This window comes from Agrilus planipennis, unplaced genomic scaffold (assembly GCF_000699045.2).
Source record: "Agrilus planipennis isolate EAB-ADULT unplaced genomic scaffold, Apla_2.0 scaffold66, whole genome shotgun sequence".
In the NCBI taxonomy this organism is placed as follows: domain Eukaryota; kingdom Metazoa; phylum Arthropoda; class Insecta; order Coleoptera; family Buprestidae; genus Agrilus; species Agrilus planipennis.
This window is the reverse complement of record NW_020438868.1, coordinates 968,637-985,552: the sequence shown is the minus strand read 5'-3', so window position 1 is coordinate 985,552 and position 16,916 is coordinate 968,637. Positions and strand designations below refer to the sequence as shown.

The window sequence follows — 16,916 nt, the reverse complement described above, 5'->3', positions numbered from 1 at the left end:
AAGGCCTCCACAAAATCAAACTGATAAAGATGTTTTCGCAAACGGGAGATATTTTAAGGTCAAGGTTGCAGATGTTCTACCGCTTCGTCGTTATCAAATAGAAACTATTTCCCTTTGGAAAAAGAAACACGAACCTTTTTTACACTAGACTTTAGCATTCACGTTTTCGCAGTAATAAAAAAATGAAATAAAATAAAATAGTTAAAATAAATAGATTCTTATTGATACCAAGCAAACTATTAGGGAAACTAAGCATAGTTCTTAATAATAATAATTTCCATGAATGGTAGTGCTAACTGGTATAAGTTTCCTTAAAATTGGAATGAGACATATATTTTTATTTATAAGTGCTTCACATGATAGGTACATAGAAAGATATAAAGCCGCCCCTGTTAATTTTTTCGACCCCAAACGCACTACTTAGGGTGACCTGTGCGTTTCTATTGTATTGGGTTCGTCAATACCCCACAGTCATCCCTCCCTATGTGATTTTTATTTTTTGCCTGGGAACTTCTATGCTTCAATAACTCAACTAGACTGTGCTGATTCAATAATTCAATTCGTCTAGTCATATGAATGAAATCAAATATTTCATACCATAAAAATCACACTGTCTGTGTTTATACGACATATGGGTTTATGAAATCAGCTTCTCAAGGCCTTTTATTTGATACCAAACATGACCAGTATATCTGTCTATCTAAAACAAATATTAAAGCGTTACGCATCCGCCATATTGGCCACTTATTGGCGTTACTTGCCGTAGGTCGTCACAAATCCAACGATACATCGATGCAGTTAAAGTTGAAATATGCACCGGCACACCGTAATAATTATTGATCGAATCGAAAAAATTAAAAAATTCTTCTAACTATACAAGGTTGTCGTATTTATTTTAAAAGACTTCTTTGGGAACAATATATTACTTTGATTTTCTTATTTTTTTCTTAACAAAGAGAGGCGTCTACTTACCGTTGACAGTTGCGCTCTGCGCGCGCAACATCCGTTGCATACTATGGTTTTACTATGCACTATCCAAATAAAGTATAAATTCAATAAAAAATCAAATTCGTTATTATTTAACATTGTTTATTGAAGTAACAAGTGTAAAACTACAAAAGCAAATTGCAATATATATTGGTCCAGTTTCTTAACAACCCAAAGCACAACATTAAAATCTATGTACAGTCTGTAAAATTATTTATTTATTAAATTCTTGGAAGACGCGATTGATTTTAAGGCAAATGTATGAATATGATTCGGTTTAAAATATTTTATTGTACGTTGCAAAAGACATTTATTGCTATGTACTACTAGATAATTATCAAATACTGGTCATCATAGTCACTAATCGAAGTTTTTCTTTACTCAGCAACCTCTTCAGATTCCAGAATGGTTTTGAAGCAGAACGGCTGGAACGGATACCCAAGACCAGTGTAAAACTTGCTCATGAATTCCACCCTGCATTAAAATATACGTATTTTATTTATTAATAGTACACAAAAAATTGTCAGGATGTGTTTAAAAACGTACCAGTGAAGTCGAAGAGTGTGAAGAAAAGCTGACAATCCTTCCATAAGGACCAATACACTTACTGTGAACGCAGACCAAAATATGAAAGCAACAAACAGTATAGGAACGCCAATATAAGAGTCTGATGTTAATCCTTGTTGTAGAACCATGTTCCATAATACTTCAGACAATTCTAGAAAAAAATAATAAAGAAATACATAATTACATTATTATTATATTTCTGCAAACATACGACAAAGTTAAGTAAGTAGAAATAAAAATTTTCACCAAAGGAACCAAGGGGAAATATTTTCAGAACGAGCCGAAAGTGAGTCCAGTTTAGCGATAATGAGTATTCGTTTTGATATAACTATGAAATTGGAAATAAATAAAATCTATTCAATAATTGACTTACATGCATGGGCTAGAAACAAGGCCCAAAGACGAAGGTATGAGACAGTGTGAGAGATAGTACTAAATGAAAGTGAGCACGTACGAGTAGAAAGCAAGAATTTAGCGAGTCTGGAATGAGTACGTCAACAAAACCTTCTGTCTATCAAATAAAAACTGAATCTAAGTAACTTTTGTATAATCCAATAAAAATAAAACAGCATAAATATAAATATTCACCAAACGAACCAAGGCGGAATATTCTCAGAACGAGCCAAAAGTGAGTCCAGCTTAGTGATAATGAGTATTCGCCTTGATATAACTATGAAATTGAAAATAAATAAAATCCAAATTGACTTAGGTGCATGGACTAGAGACAAGACACAAAGAAGAAAGTATGAGCTAGTGTGGTAGATACTACTAACTAAAAGTGAGCGCGTACGAATAGAAAGCGAGTCTCAAACGAGTACCTCAACGAAACGTTCTGCCTATCATATAAAAACTGAACGTACTACGTAACTATAGTGTAATCCAATAAAAATAAGAGTACAAATATAAATATTCACCAAACGAACCAAGGCGGAATATTCTCAGAACGAGCCAAAAGTGAGTCCAGCTTAGTGATAATGAGTATTCGCCTTGATATAACTATGAAATTGAAAATAAATAAAATCCAAATCGACTTAGGTGCATGGACTAGAGACGACACAGAGAAGAAGGTATGAGCGAGTGTGGTAGATAGTACTAACTAAAAGTGAGCGCGTACGAATAGAAAGCGAGTCTCAAAAGAGTACCTCAACGAAACGTTCTGCCTATCATATAAAAACTGAACGTACTACGTAACTATAGTGTAATCCAATAAAATTTAAAGAGTTTTCACCAAAGAGACAAAGACAGAATATTTTCAGAACGAGCCCAAAGTGAGTCCAGCTAAGCGATAATGAGTATTAGTTTTGATATAACTATGAAATTGGAAACAAATAAAATCCAAATTAACTTACGTGCATGGGCTAGAGACAAGGCCCAGAGACGAAGGTATGAGGCAGTGTGGGAGATAGTACTAAGTACATATTCAATGGTATGGATTGCTTGAGGCATCAACAATTCACCAAAGTCGGTCGCCTCTTCGCCATGACCTGATGGTGATGGTTTATGTTCTTCGACGATTTCTGGTTGGAGTTCCATTCCTTGATTGATGTCGCCGTTTCTACCATTTAACTGCAGGCCAAACAAAATAGCTTTTCATTATTTTAAAAACCAATCGAATATCAATACTTACGTGATGAACTTTTTTATTTTTGTTCTTGTATAAAGTGTAAAGTGGAGTTCCCAACAACATAACTGGTATACATATAAGTGCGACAAAGACCAGAATCATTTGGAAGGTTGGCTGAAAATCGAACATGTACATGTCGCATCCTTCGTCGACTTCGCTCTCTTTGAACAGGAACATGTTGATGAAAATTATAAGCACTGATGGAGCACAAGTTGGACTCAAACTCAACTCTAGAATACAAAGAAAAGTATTTGAACTCTCTGAGTGAAGAAAACTGAAAGGGAGTTTTACCTTTTCCAGGCCCATACATGACCCACTTCATCAGAGTCATCACCACCAGCCAAAAGAAGAGTGCAACCAAAAATAGCAATTGAGGTAGAGTTTCGAGGATTATGGCATGATAATGACGGAAATGACTGAGTAAAAAATGTAAGATAAAAGTAAATACGAATTGGAAAACTTTTAGGCTTACATGTGATTGATAATGCCGACCAAAACTCCAAAAATCATGTGAATAACTCCAAAAATAATGGACAGTTTCATTTTGTACGAGTTCAAAAAGATGATTTTGTTTGAAGCGAGCTGAACAAGAAAATAAAACACAAAAGTAACAATTGGAAGCATCAAAACTATTATTTTTAATTGTTCTTACCTGCCATGCGGGGTCAAGTCCAATTGGATATGGTTTTTGGGCGAAATTGGCTTCCGGATCAAACTGAAGCTCATTATTACTCAGTACAGTGCTTTCGTTATAATTCACGGTCCAACTGCTCCCGAAAAGGTTTATACTTTTGGAAAACATATCGTTGTAAATAAAACCGGTATAAAACGAGAAAATACCCATGAACAAGATAATGTAACGTCCGGCGAAGAAAATGTTCGCGATTTCGTTGTCGGTTTTCTGTGCTGTCAATTTTTTCTCGCAAATGACCATGTACAATCCAAAGGACAACATAATCAGAGCGTGGCCCATATCGCCGAACATAATGGCGAACAAAAATGGGAAAGTGATAATTGTATACAAGGCTAAAATGAATATACTTTACGTTTCATAAAAAACAATGTATCTATCTACAAACCTGGATTTGCCTCTCGGTAACTTGCCACCCCATAGGCATCAATCAAATTTTGGAATCCTCTAGTAAATTTATTGGTCCTATTGAATGTTGGAGGATCCTCATTGGTGTTGATAACATTCAAGAAGGATGGAATAGAACTGCCGCTGATACTCTAACAGAAATGTCAGCACTTAAAAGTGTCCTAACTCGAAAAGTTATCCAAAATTACTCAAATTTGCATTTGTGGAATTTTGGATAACAATACATCAGTTCCACAGAACTCTTGCAACCTTTTTGACTCACCGATCCATCGGATAAAGCAGTTTGGACATTTGGTAAATCCTTTACTGGCACCCAGCATTCGCCAATAAGACATTTCTTGGTCACATCCATATTGAACAAGTTCAATGTGTGGTATATTGCTTTCATTTTTTTCACCATTACAGTCCAATTTTGGAGTTCTTTTGCCACACTTACCAGGACTCTTTGACGATGATCTTGGGTTTGGTTCAAGACCTGTTTGAATAAGGGTGTTTTAAAATTATTTCTTACCTACAAAGAAAAAAGGAATTACTCACCAAGTTAAGATCTTCCAAACGGGTGTTGACACCTTTGAGCATTTCTTCTCGTTCTGCAGCCGTGCTTGGACATGGATACAGAGATGCATGGTATCCACTGCAAACCTTCTTGATACGACTCTTCAATGCATCTCCTTGAAAGAAGGCCACAAAAACTGTTTTTCTTATCTCATTTCCCTAATAAGAACGAAGTATTGATCAAACAATATAGAGAAGAAAAACAAAACATTTTTCTTTCATAGGAAGAAACCAACTACAATTTATAATAATTATAAATGGGGATGCAATAAGAATTTCAGCTGAATGAATTAGTTATAGTTTTACAAAATGCAATTTTTTAAACTCTTCCCCTGGCTCATGTCAAAAATGTACAAAGGTCATTTGAACCATATAAAAATTACTCACCTTTAAGGAGTTTTCACATATCTTCCGCGTTAATATTAGAAGAAAAAATACCACTTATAAATAAACACGTAGGTTCACATTTTCTTTTACTGCTACTCAATATTTGACAATGTGCAAATTATAAATTACTTACGGTTGCCGGATCTTCTAAGGGCGATTCGATTTCTGCTTGTCTTAAAAACACATTTCCTCTGGAAATTCTCCAAAGCATTCGTTCAAAACCGGGAATCTTTTCTCTGTTGATAACACCCGAAATAAAACCCAGTCGGCCACGCATTTGAGCACTTTGTGGGTCCTCAGGAATGAGAGCCCTTAAAGAACATTTAGTTTTTAGTTTTTTTTTTTAAATAGATAAACGATCTAAGATCAAAAATCATTCTCACTTATGTACAGAATCCATTCCGATTCCACCCTCGTCGTGTTCAGCGAAGAAGTTGGTGGTTTTCTCCAACACATGTTTTAATTCAATCAATTCTAAGTAGTTCGATTTCAAGTTAACTGCACTTTCGGAAAGTTCTTTGATATCACCTTCTGTCTTTTCTAAATGAGCCTAAAAAAAGCAATTGTCTACATAAATCAACCGAAGGCATTACAAAACTTCTATTTTTAAAAAGCCAGTTATATATCTGTGCATAATTTTCGATAGATAGCAATAGGTGTGGGCAATTTTTAATATCCCAATTTGCTACTACATTAAATAATCGTTTCTCTTTTACGAGGCGTAATACAGGCGTATTATTTTATATAATATGCATAAATAATTTGTTGTTGCTTCAGAAACAATGAAGTTATCGTTTTTGAAACCTTCGGCATACTATACGGCTTTAAAGTACATAAATATAGAAAACATAATTATGCATATGTAATAAAAATGCACCATTGGATTCTTTACAAAATTCTAAGAAATATTTTCTTTTGTAATTTTTTTCTCCTTTAGATAGTTGTTGAGTACTTAGCAGTAAAAGTTTAGCCAATCAGAGCGCCTCTATTCCGCTGCATGCAAACAGGCGCTGAGTGGTGACTCGCAAGTTACATCTACTGCAACATGCACCAAAGAAATCGCACTGAGTCACACATTTGCATCGAATTGCCGAGAATGCATACAAATAGGCGCTGCCTGTTGATTCGCAAGTTACCATCTACTGCAACATGCACCAAAAGAATAGCGCTGAGTCACTCATTTGCACGGAATCGTCGAGAATGCACACGAATAGGCGCTAACTGTTGACTCGTAAGTTATATCTACTGCAACATGCACCAAAACACTCGCACTGAGTTACTCATTTTCAAGAAATCGCCGAGCATGCACACAAATAGGCGCTGACTGTTGACTCGCAAGTTACATCTACTGCAACATGCACCAAATAATCGAACTGAGTCACTCATTAGCACCAAATCGTCAAACATACACACAAATTGGCGCTAACTGTTGACTTACAAGTTACATCTACTGCAACATGCACCAAAAGACTCGCACTGAGTTACTCATTTTCACCAAATCGTCGAGCATGCACACAAATACGCGCTAACTGTTGAGCATGCACGCAAATAGGCGGTAACTGTTGACTCGCAAGTTACATGTACTGCAACATGCAGCAAAAGAATCGCGCTGAGTCACTCATTTGCACCAAATCGTCGAGCATGCATACAAATAGACGCTGACTGTTAACTCGCAAGTTATATTTACTGTAACATGCACCAAAAGAATCGCGCTGAGTCACTCTTTTGCGCGTAATCACCTAGCATGCAGCAAAAAAGATAGAAGTGTACATTGTATAATTATTATTCATCGGATCGAAAAACTGTAAAGGAAAATGTTTCTTGAAATTCCGCAACGAATCTAATGGTGTACATTTTCTGCAACATAAGCAAATAAATTAAAATGTTAGCTTACTTCAATATCTATAATTTCTCTTGGATTTGGAGCCTTAGGCAGTTCTAAACAATCTGGAATGGGAACGTTATCTTTTCGAACTTCCGTCTCGATGTATCGAAGTCTTCTTTCCATTTCATCACAACGGCGCACCTCACCAACAAACTTTCTTTGGAATGCGTTGACATTTTCATTTAACTAGAAAAGACAAATTTACGATGAACACGCAAACGAGTATTATTTCCTATTTGACACAGACAACACTCATGTCTACCACCTTCAAAATGATATACAAGGTCCTTTTGAACGTCAAACTGCTGACAACCAAAAACTAAACGTCAACTTTTTACAATATAAAAAATATGCTCTAAATTTCAAGTGAGTCTCAAACATTTACAACAAAAATGACAATGTGACGAGAAGCAGAGAAAAATGCTGCCTCCAGAACGTTTCACGCCTCGAGCTAGACGGGGGGCGCTCTTTAAACAACTGTACCCCTACAGAAATATAATAAGCATTTCAGCAGTATTTACGACTGCTGCATTTCAGCTAATAAATCTTCCTATATGCATCCAAATATGCAGCAACAGATCGACACACGGCTATCTTCCTCATCCCAGTATCGGCAATTTAGTAATAAATATCATCATGATGAAATACGCTGCAATACTTTGTCAATCGGTTCTCTACTACGCCAGTGTCATGGGGGCTATTCTTAACATCGCATACCTAATGTTATTTAACTGCTATGCAATGGACCCGTTTGTGGAAGTACAGTTACCATTTTCTATAGCAATCGTCTTCATTGTTTTAGTCCTTGGATACACCTACATCGAAGTAAGCCAAGCTTTTCACGTTGTAGATTTATTTCATCATGGGATTTTACTAAGGGCTTGATGTTTTTAACATTTACTCTTAATTTAATTATTTACAGAATTACAACAACTAATTACAATTTCCTTTTCTCAAGAGCCTCGTAAAAGGGGGCTGAGAGACACCATTTTGTTAATCTTACAAAGAAGCGATCAGTTTTAACGTCTTTATTATTATTTTTTAAGGATGACGTCAACCTTCCCCGAAGATTTGGTGTTTTGCTAGTTTTTATTTACACATTTTATCTAGCCGCTCCATTAATTTTGGCCGATGGAGATAGCTTACCGCAAACCATTTCCTACGTATCTTTACCAATGTATATCATTGGGTTTTTGATGTCAGCGGCATGGTTTGCATTGGAAACCATATTTAATAATTTGTATCTGCAAATTGCTCACGCTTTGGGATTGGTGGCATACGGGGCTCAGCTAGCACTAGCATTCGTACTTGATGGTCTAATGTTATTTTCCGACGAATGTGACGACGAAGTATAATAAGTCAATAATACTTAATAAATAAAATGTATAAGCCTCAAAATGTTATGGTTTTAATGTTTTAAGTTTTAGCATTAAAAAATCACCGTTACATTCGATATTACTTGAAAAGTGCATCAATGAATAGCTTTCGAAATTCCAAGACGCTTTTCTCTTTAAAGTTTTTGTCTCCGATGTGTATTAACGGAACCCTTGATGTTTTAAGTTTAAGATAGCGAACCAATCAGAGCGAATCTTCTCTGCTGCAAGCAGCAGCAAGCGACTAGGCGCTAACAATCGAAACATATGTCGCGCCTGCTGCAAGTTGCAGCGAAGTATGCGCGCCTTGATTCGTTCATTGTTTTATTAATTACTCCGTAACTACACATCCGATCAAAAAACTGTAAAGGAAAATGTTTCTTAAAATTTCGAAAAGAACATGAATTTCAAATTTTATCAGAATTTCCCCGTATCCATTCTGTGTACCAAACGTTTGTACTTGGTAGAAAATAACTCGCTCTTAACAAAAATGTTGTAACTATAACTGCACGCAACTTTTAAAGCGTGGAACAAGCTACAATTATCTACATAATTGTTCTTAATTAATGTATCGTTTCTCTTTAACTTACACATATGTATTTCATTTGCACAAAACATATGCGTTCATTTAAAATAAACTAGTGATATTGACAGATAAAAACAACAAGATTAAAACTAGTTAAATGCGGAAAATATTTCCTTTACAATTAATATACGAAACAAAAATTTCACTGGTGCATAGTATCTAAGATGGGGCTAAAGTTGACAGTAAAATTTATCATTAGATAGGAACAAATTTTTAAATGAATTTATGAAATGAATTGACTCTCGTTGTGCCTCATTTTTTATTATAGAAAAAATCGACTGAATTTTGTTAAAAAAAACAATGAAAATGCAAGAATTTTCCTTTCAGTTTCACTTTCTCTTGCTATCCCATAATTGATATTGATTAGTGTTAAAATCAATATTACGTTTTGTATTCACTTACATCCCTAAATTGTACACAGCCGCTTTCACCCAATTCCGAAATTGAAAAATATGCAGCCTCCGGTTGTATAAAGAGCTGGGCCAGGGCCATCTCCTCACTCCGAAACATCGCCCCCATATTGGCGGAATTTTAAAAAACTGTAAAAAAAATCACTAACTTTAATTATTTTCGAATAAATAAATCGATTTTAAAGACCAACGGAAAATGCTGCCAGTAACTTGACAAATAAAAATAAAAAATATTTCTTAATTTGNGTGTAAATAAGAACTGCAATACTATAAACTATTTTGGTAAGAAGTCTCGTCTTCTCCTTCAAAAAACACGAATCCACTTATTACAATATTTAAAAAGTACTCCTTCAGTAATTGTGCTATAAATGTTTCGAAAACTACCACGTATTTAGAACAAAATTCGCACTTCAATTTATAACAAAGCATACAATAAACACTTACAACAACAATACTTAATTAAATTAAATATTAAGCGCGTTTTAAAAGTATTTCACGTGGTCACAAGATCTGTCACACCCATCGGATCTTCAATTCATCGCATCCAGCGAAGTTCCCGTTATCCTGACCATCGTTTCAAACCGCAAACACGACACAAAAAGGCATATTACTGTACATAAACATTATAACAACAATACACTCAATTTAAATGGCCATTTACTAGAAGACTGGAACTAAACGAATCATGTGATGATGTGATCACATGTCTACGCGAGTCTTCAAAATTTTGTAGGTATTTAATAACTAATTACGGTAATTAAACGGGAGAACTTTATATACTTTGTTAGATAACCGTTTATTAAATGTTTTAAATTGCTATTAACTATTATAACACAGCAAAGAACTTTATTTGGGTCAAGACCAAAACACTTTCGAGGCTTCGCAATCTTATAACATGTAACGCTAACGATACGTATAACTAAAGTTAATAAATACAAAACTACTTGATAAATAATTTTTCTGTATAAAACGAAAAGCAAAATTGTGGGCCGGCTCGCGAAATCAAAATGAAAAAAAAAACTCACCGCTCACAAACTCCTCGCGTAACAAAACTGTAGTACGTACTAACTTGAGGCTGATTTTCACTCCAGTATCGCGGTCTGATAAAGGTGTTGTACATTACATATCATGTGATAAAGTAATGTTTACATGGTTATTTACGAAAAACGTTACAGCCGCCCCCTCCATTTTCAACAAGCCGCCGTCAGTTTTGTTCGAAGAAAGGTATGTCAAACTTATAATAACTCAAGAAAAAATCTATGGGTTCCTTTCAGATTTTCCTTTCTTTTTTTTAGTTGAAATTTAATTATGTTAACGTTCTTGTGAAATTATGTTCTTTTTTATAAAAGTTTCGCTTCCAAAAAAGTTATTTGTTCTAACTTTACTGACTGAGACTGGGCCCGAATTATGTAGCTACCTAACTGAAAATATTTTCATTTTTGTTACAAATATTGCTAAACATTAAGAACATTCAACTTCGCATACTTTACCTTTCAACATTCTTCCTCTTATCAAATTTATCTCTAGTTATCTGCATTTAATGTTTGCAATTGCCTGTATCATAATGTAAATTATTTACATTTGTATTTAGCAGACCCTGCAGTATTTGCTAAACAGCAGTATATAAAAGTTCTGTAACTACTAAAAGCACTATATTTCTCTAAGTAAAATCATATTTTTTTTTAATACTTCGCTCTGTATATTCCCCGAAAAAGTGATTTACTGACAACTCATGATCGGTTAGAGTGGCTGGTGTATAGGTGTTAAAAAATTAGATATTTATTTATTTTTACAAACTAATTGAAACATTATACGAATAATATCCGAAACTGAGAGCTTCAACAAGAATGGTTCAGATAAATTTGGATCTTAGGACTGAATTAACTTTCAAAATATAAATAAGTTAACATCTGCAGAACATCGATCGATATTTCCTGTTTTGAATTATTATTGATCGATAACATTTTCGTAAAAAGCAAGTTACCAATTCAAAAATGATTCTTACACAGTAGACAAATTAATTGAATTCTAAAAGAGAACACTCAGTAGAAGCACAAACAGTTACTTCAACACACCTTCCACAAACATTGTTTACATATAATAATATGGACTTAATTGTTACTAACATAGACTAGAAATTATCACAACAAATACTAAAAGTACTTCAATAACACATTCATCATTCACTCATTTTAATTGCTGTTCTAAAATTAATAAAGATAAGAAACAGAAAGTTTAAGTTACAAAATAGTTCATTGACAGCATCACCCAGTGACTTCTTCATGAGAAGAAATACTAAACTTATAAGTTCTGAAACAAAATTGCTTATATCCATATATACTAAAATAAAGGCTAATTAAGGGTGGTGGTTGACAAATTGCAATAAAAAGAGGAAACTAAATGTTTATAAGAGGAGAATTGTTTACACATATAAATCTAGTCATTTATATTAATCCCTGATGAATTTATTCTTTTCTAAATGTAAAATGGTCTACATAACTAGAGTCTGGTTTACGTAGTTTTTGTTCGTTCATCCGCTCCTTAAAACATCTACTTGTTTGGCCTATGTAGACTTTCTTACAGGTACCACTATTAAATTTATAAGCGCTTGATTTTGAATACTTATTTCTTACTTGTAGCTTCTTTATTGTTTCTAAGTAATTTTAGTAAATTTTGATACGTACGTGTTAGATTTCATTAACAAAAATATTTCGAAACTGAGAGAATTCTAATCGTTGATTATATCAATGATAAAAATTCTGATACGTTCTTTCCTGTATTTATTTGAAAGGTATCGAAAAAAGGCTTATTTGTACTGTACGACAATAAAATTGGTATTTGACTGGTAGCGAGTTAATAAAACAAATTATTTATCAAGTCCGATTTGCGATCGTATCAAGTGAAATAAAATAACGTTTTACCTGAAATTTCCGGCAATTCCAAATCCATTAAAACTGGCGTCCGTCATTATCACAGCGTTTGTTTGAAATAAAACATCTAAATAGTTTAATTATTTACATCTGCAATCCGCGAGACATGTACCTATAATATACCCGCTCTGCTAAACATTAATCTCCTTAGTAATTTTAGCTTTTTAGCGTGTACGTAAAAATAGCATATTATGCCAACGTTGGAGGTAAAAATAATATTCGAGTTTTCACCAATGTTACTATTGTATTGTAGGCAGAACACACGTCAGATTACGATAACGGTGAAATTTTGAAACGAAAAAAAAAAAAATACGGTTAATTAACTAAAAGACACGCAACCTCCGCAAAAATTAATTTAAAACAAATGAGGGCTGTGTAACAAGCATACTTAACAAGTTTTATTAGCCGAACGTATTTAAAAAAAATTAGCATAGTTATTGTTCATTTAATTCTCTATTTCGCATTCAGAAGTTTACAAAATAGCTGAAATATATTTAAAATAAAAATTCCAGTGTAATACTGAAACATATTTTTCAATTTTAAAAGAGTTAAATGCGGAAAATATTTCCTTTACAATTAATATACGAAACAAAAATTTCACTGGTGCATAGTATCTAAGATGGGGCTAAAGTTGACAGTAAAATTTATCATTAGATAGGAACAAATTTTTAAATGAATTTATGAAATGAATTGACTCTCGTTGTGCCTCATTTTTTATTATAGAAAAAATCGACTGAATTTTGTTAAAAAAAACAATGAAAATGCAAGAATTTTCCTTTCAGTTTCACTTTCTCTTGCTATCCCATAATTGATATTGATTAGTGTTAAAATCAATATTACGTTTTGTATTCACTTACATCCCTAAATTGTACACAGCCGCTTTCACCCAATTCCGAAATTGAAAAATATGCAGCCTCCGGTTGTATAAAGAGCTGGGCCAGGGCCATCTCCTCACTCCGAAACATCGCCCCCATATTGGCGGAATTTTAAAAAACTTTAAATGAACCAAAAGAATCGCGCTGAGTCACTCTTTTGCGCGTAATCACCTAGCATGCAGCAAAAAAGATAGAAGTGTACATTGTATAATTATTATTCATCGGATCGAAAAACTGTAAAGGAAAATGTTTCTTGAAATTCCGCAACGAATCTAATGGTGTACATTTTCTGCAACATAAGCAAATAAATTAAAATGTTAGCTTACTTCAATATCTATAATTTCTCTTGGATTTGGAGCCTTAGGCAGTTCTAAACAATCTGGAATGGGAACGTTATCTTTTCGAACTTCCGTCTCGATGTATCGAAGTCTTCTTTCCATTTCATCACAACGGCGCACCTCACCAACAAACTTTCTTTGGAATGCGTTGACATTTTCATTTAACTAGAAAAGACAAATTTACGATGAACACGCAAACGAGTATTATTTCCTATTTGACACAGACAACACTCATGTCTACCACCTTCAAAATGATATACAAGGTCCTTTTGAACGTCAAACTGCTGACAACCAAAAACTAAACGTCAACTTTTTACAATATAAAAAATATGCTCTAAATTTCAAGTGAGTCTCAAACATTTACAACAAAAATGACAATGTGACGAGAAGCAGAGAAAAATGCTGCCTCCAGAACGTTTCACGCCTCGAGCTAGACGGGGGGCGCTCTTTAAACAACTGTACCCCTACAGAAATATAATAAGCATTTCAGCAGTATTTACGACTGCTGCATTTCAGCTAATAAATCTTCCTATATGCATCCAAATATGCAGCAACAGATCGACACACGGCTATCTTCCTCATCCCAGTATCGGCAATTTAGTAATAAATATCATCATGATGAAATACGCTGCAATACTTTGTCAATCGGTTCTCTACTACGCCAGTGTCATGGGGGCTATTCTTAACATCGCATACCTAATGTTATTTAACTGCTATGCAATGGACCCGTTTGTGGAAGTACAGTTACCATTTTCTATAGCAATCGTCTTCATTGTTTTAGTCCTTGGATACACCTACATCGAAGTAAGCCAAGCTTTTCNCAAGGGGTATAAAATAATTAAAACGGATTTCCTGCTTTTTTTCAACAGTCTCACTATAATTGACTCGATTACTATTAATTCAAATTAAATTTTCTTTCATTGTTAATACAAGATTATACGCTCGACCATTACTATCAATACGTACTTACATTTTTAACGATTTTTGTTATAAATTCGTTTTCTGATGAATTTATTTTATAGTATGTTGGTCACATAACAGTGTTATAAAGATACTGATATTAACGATAAGACAATCTTATACAAATAACATTCACGACACGTACAAGTCAAACACTTCTTCTTCCAGCAACCAGCTTCGTTTTTTAAGCTTATCTTTACGAAATGTTTACATAATAAATACAATCATTACAACAGAGACGTTTGCATGTCTGCATTATTACTTTACTGATAAACTTCTATATTTATACACACACACACATATGTGTAATAAATGTTCATATTTAAATATTGATTGCCTCGTCTTCTTTATTAATAAAGTTGTGAGATGTACAATTAATTTTTTATTTTCCAATTAAGTTTAGCTCTAGGTGCGTCAATTATTTTTGGACGTGCCTGTAGATACTGCAGGTAAAATTCAGCCCTGACACTGTTTTGTAATTAATAATTATTTTACCACATTCGAAAGGCCAAGAGGTCGCACCGCACAGAGAATGAATATATCGGAGATAAGGGAACGGACGACATTTTCACCTGTTCTCGTTCTGTTTTTCCTTTTAGACATAATACACACAAAACAGTTTTACGTACTAATCGACATACATATAGGCCTTGGCCGAATTAGTTGCACTTTTTACTTCTTTAATCGATTAGAAATAACCTATTTAAAGCATGGCATTTTACGCTAAATGTAATAAGCTGTCTTTACGAAGAAAAACCGCTCGCAAATACTATAAAATAATTCAAAATTTGTGAATACAAATTTATTTATTATAATAAAAAAATTACCTTTACTTATATGCTTGTCCAAAAATTCTACAATAAATACCAAACACAATTTGAAACAATTTAAAACAGAGAACCGATTTATTAATTTATTTATCTATAACAAAAAATAGTTTTATAGAGTTAGGAGGGCGCAGTTACATTTTAAAATTGAAAAACACAAACAAATTATTTGGTGAATGGCTGCTGTGAAAGGAAAAGGCAGCAATAATATAACAATTAGACATTGTATAGGTACGAACATTTTAAAAGACAATAATATCAAAGTAAATGCGTAAACTTACATGAGATTAGTGGGAGAGACAGACAAGTGTTTGAATTAACTTATAAAACACGTGAACATTAATGAAACAACGTATTCGTTCGTTCATTCGTTATAATGATAAAACACAGAACATCAACTTTAACTTAAACGACTTTAACAGTGCGAAACAAAGTTCGTCGCTGACTGACGCCGTAATTCTTCCGCGGGTCATTTTCTTGCTCGAATAAATGTCATACTATTAAATATATCGGAAATTACATGATATACAAGTACAACACAAACAACATTGGCTTATCATCCAGAGGTGTACGTTGAAACAACCAATACACATGCGCCAGTAATTTTCTATTACGGCCAAATTCAAATTAACTTTTTTTTTTCATTATCATCATTTTGTACACTTATATACAACGTTACACAGACAGAAAGAGGATTTTTATGCGCAAGGTCACGAACAGAATAATAAAATACCAAACCGCTAATTAACTACCTGCCAGTAATTACTAATTAGTTAATAATAGAATGTAGTCGTTAGGTAATATTCATAAGTGGGGTTGTATCTCTAAGAAAGGAAAAAATAGCACAAATTACCTGACTAGTAAAAGTAGTATCCAATTTTGAATTATGTATCTGTACGTCTACTTGTTTGAACGAAATACACGACATCAAAAAGAGTGGACAGATTCGAATGTGGATTTTACTATTGTATTTGATAAATATATGGGAATATTTAAGGATTTTCTCATGAAAGTTCCTCGACATTAATGTTTTGTACCCTAGTAAAACTTCTGGTCGCCTACAAAGCGTAAGATTACCGAAAAGTTTCATTATTTAATAATGTACGCATTTGTTAACGAAACGAATTCGTAAAAAAGTAATTTAAAAATAATCTTTAAATAGGTAGATGCACTTGCTAAACTTCCTAAAAATTTTGTATAATTCATGATTACAATAATTTTTAATTAAGAAATCATATGAACCAAGCACCGAAAATAATTATAATTAAAAATTGCCTACACTTCTAACTGGGAAATAATATTCTTAATCACTTAATCCTAGAATAATCACAATTAAAATGACTTAGTGAGTACGTCCTTTGCATACAAATCCATTTCTTGCTTTTTACATTTCAGTGGCTCTCATTCACGGATGCATAGGTTCGATAATGCGAACGAGAACTTTTGCTATAAAAATGAATCATTTTCAACCGTCATGGACACGTAACATAATAGTAAATAATCAAAGCCGCAT

General features: G+C 33.6%; 2 protein-coding genes across 3 annotated transcripts; one reads left to right on the top strand and one right to left on the bottom strand.

Moving 5' to 3' along the window:
• Positions 1-1,258: 1,258 nt before the first annotated feature.
• On the bottom strand, positions 1,259-15,968 carry LOC108734714 (V-type proton ATPase 116 kDa subunit a). 2 transcript variants are annotated; one of them, XM_025976202.1, is made up of 15 exons: positions 15,685-15,968; positions 13,261-13,397; positions 7,114-7,290; positions 5,603-5,769; positions 5,353-5,530; positions 4,815-4,991; positions 4,540-4,752; positions 4,258-4,408; positions 3,831-4,204; positions 3,651-3,760; positions 3,470-3,594; positions 3,182-3,408; positions 2,904-3,120; positions 1,534-1,705; positions 1,259-1,461 (listed from the first exon to the last, which is right to left on the bottom strand). In XM_025976202.1, the coding sequence occupies exons 2-15, from the start codon at positions 13,375-13,377 to the stop codon at positions 1,365-1,367; spliced, it is 2,502 nt and encodes an 833-aa protein (XP_025831987.1). In that variant the 5' UTR covers positions 13,378-13,397; positions 15,685-15,968; the 3' UTR covers positions 1,259-1,364. The 2 variants fall into 2 exon arrangements, with proteins under 2 accessions (XP_025831987.1, XP_025831982.1); XM_025976197.1 differs by lacking the exons at positions 13,261-13,397; positions 15,685-15,968 and adding exons at positions 9,466-9,602; positions 10,499-10,605.
• Positions 7,297-9,455, top strand: LOC112904929. Its single transcript, XM_025976203.1, has 2 exons — positions 7,297-7,929; positions 8,151-9,455. The coding sequence occupies exons 1-2, from the start codon at positions 7,525-7,527 to the stop codon at positions 8,457-8,459; spliced, it is 714 nt and encodes a 237-aa protein (XP_025831988.1). The 5' UTR covers positions 7,297-7,524; the 3' UTR covers positions 8,460-9,455.
• Positions 15,969-16,916: the final 948 nt, after the last annotated feature.

Coding starts and splice junctions, on each gene's coding strand:
- LOC108734714 (XM_025976202.1), bottom strand. CDS start 13,377: ATGGGGGCGATGTTTCGGAGTGAGGAGATGGCCCTGGCCCAGCTCTTT. Junction 7,291..13,260: donor GCTGTGTACAATTTAGGGAT/GTAAGTGAATAC, acceptor TGTCTTTTCTAG/TTAAATGAAAATGTCAACGC. Junction 3,761..3,830: donor GACTTGACCCCGCATGGCAG/GTAAGAACAATT, acceptor TTTCTTGTTCAG/CTCGCTTCAAACAAAATCAT.
- LOC112904929 (XM_025976203.1), top strand. CDS start 7,525: ATGCTGCCTCCAGAACGTTTCACGCCTCGAGCTAGACGGGGGGCGCTC. Junction 7,930..8,150: donor TTGGATACACCTACATCGAA/GTAAGCCAAGCT, acceptor TTATTTTTTAAG/GATGACGTCAACCTTCCCCG.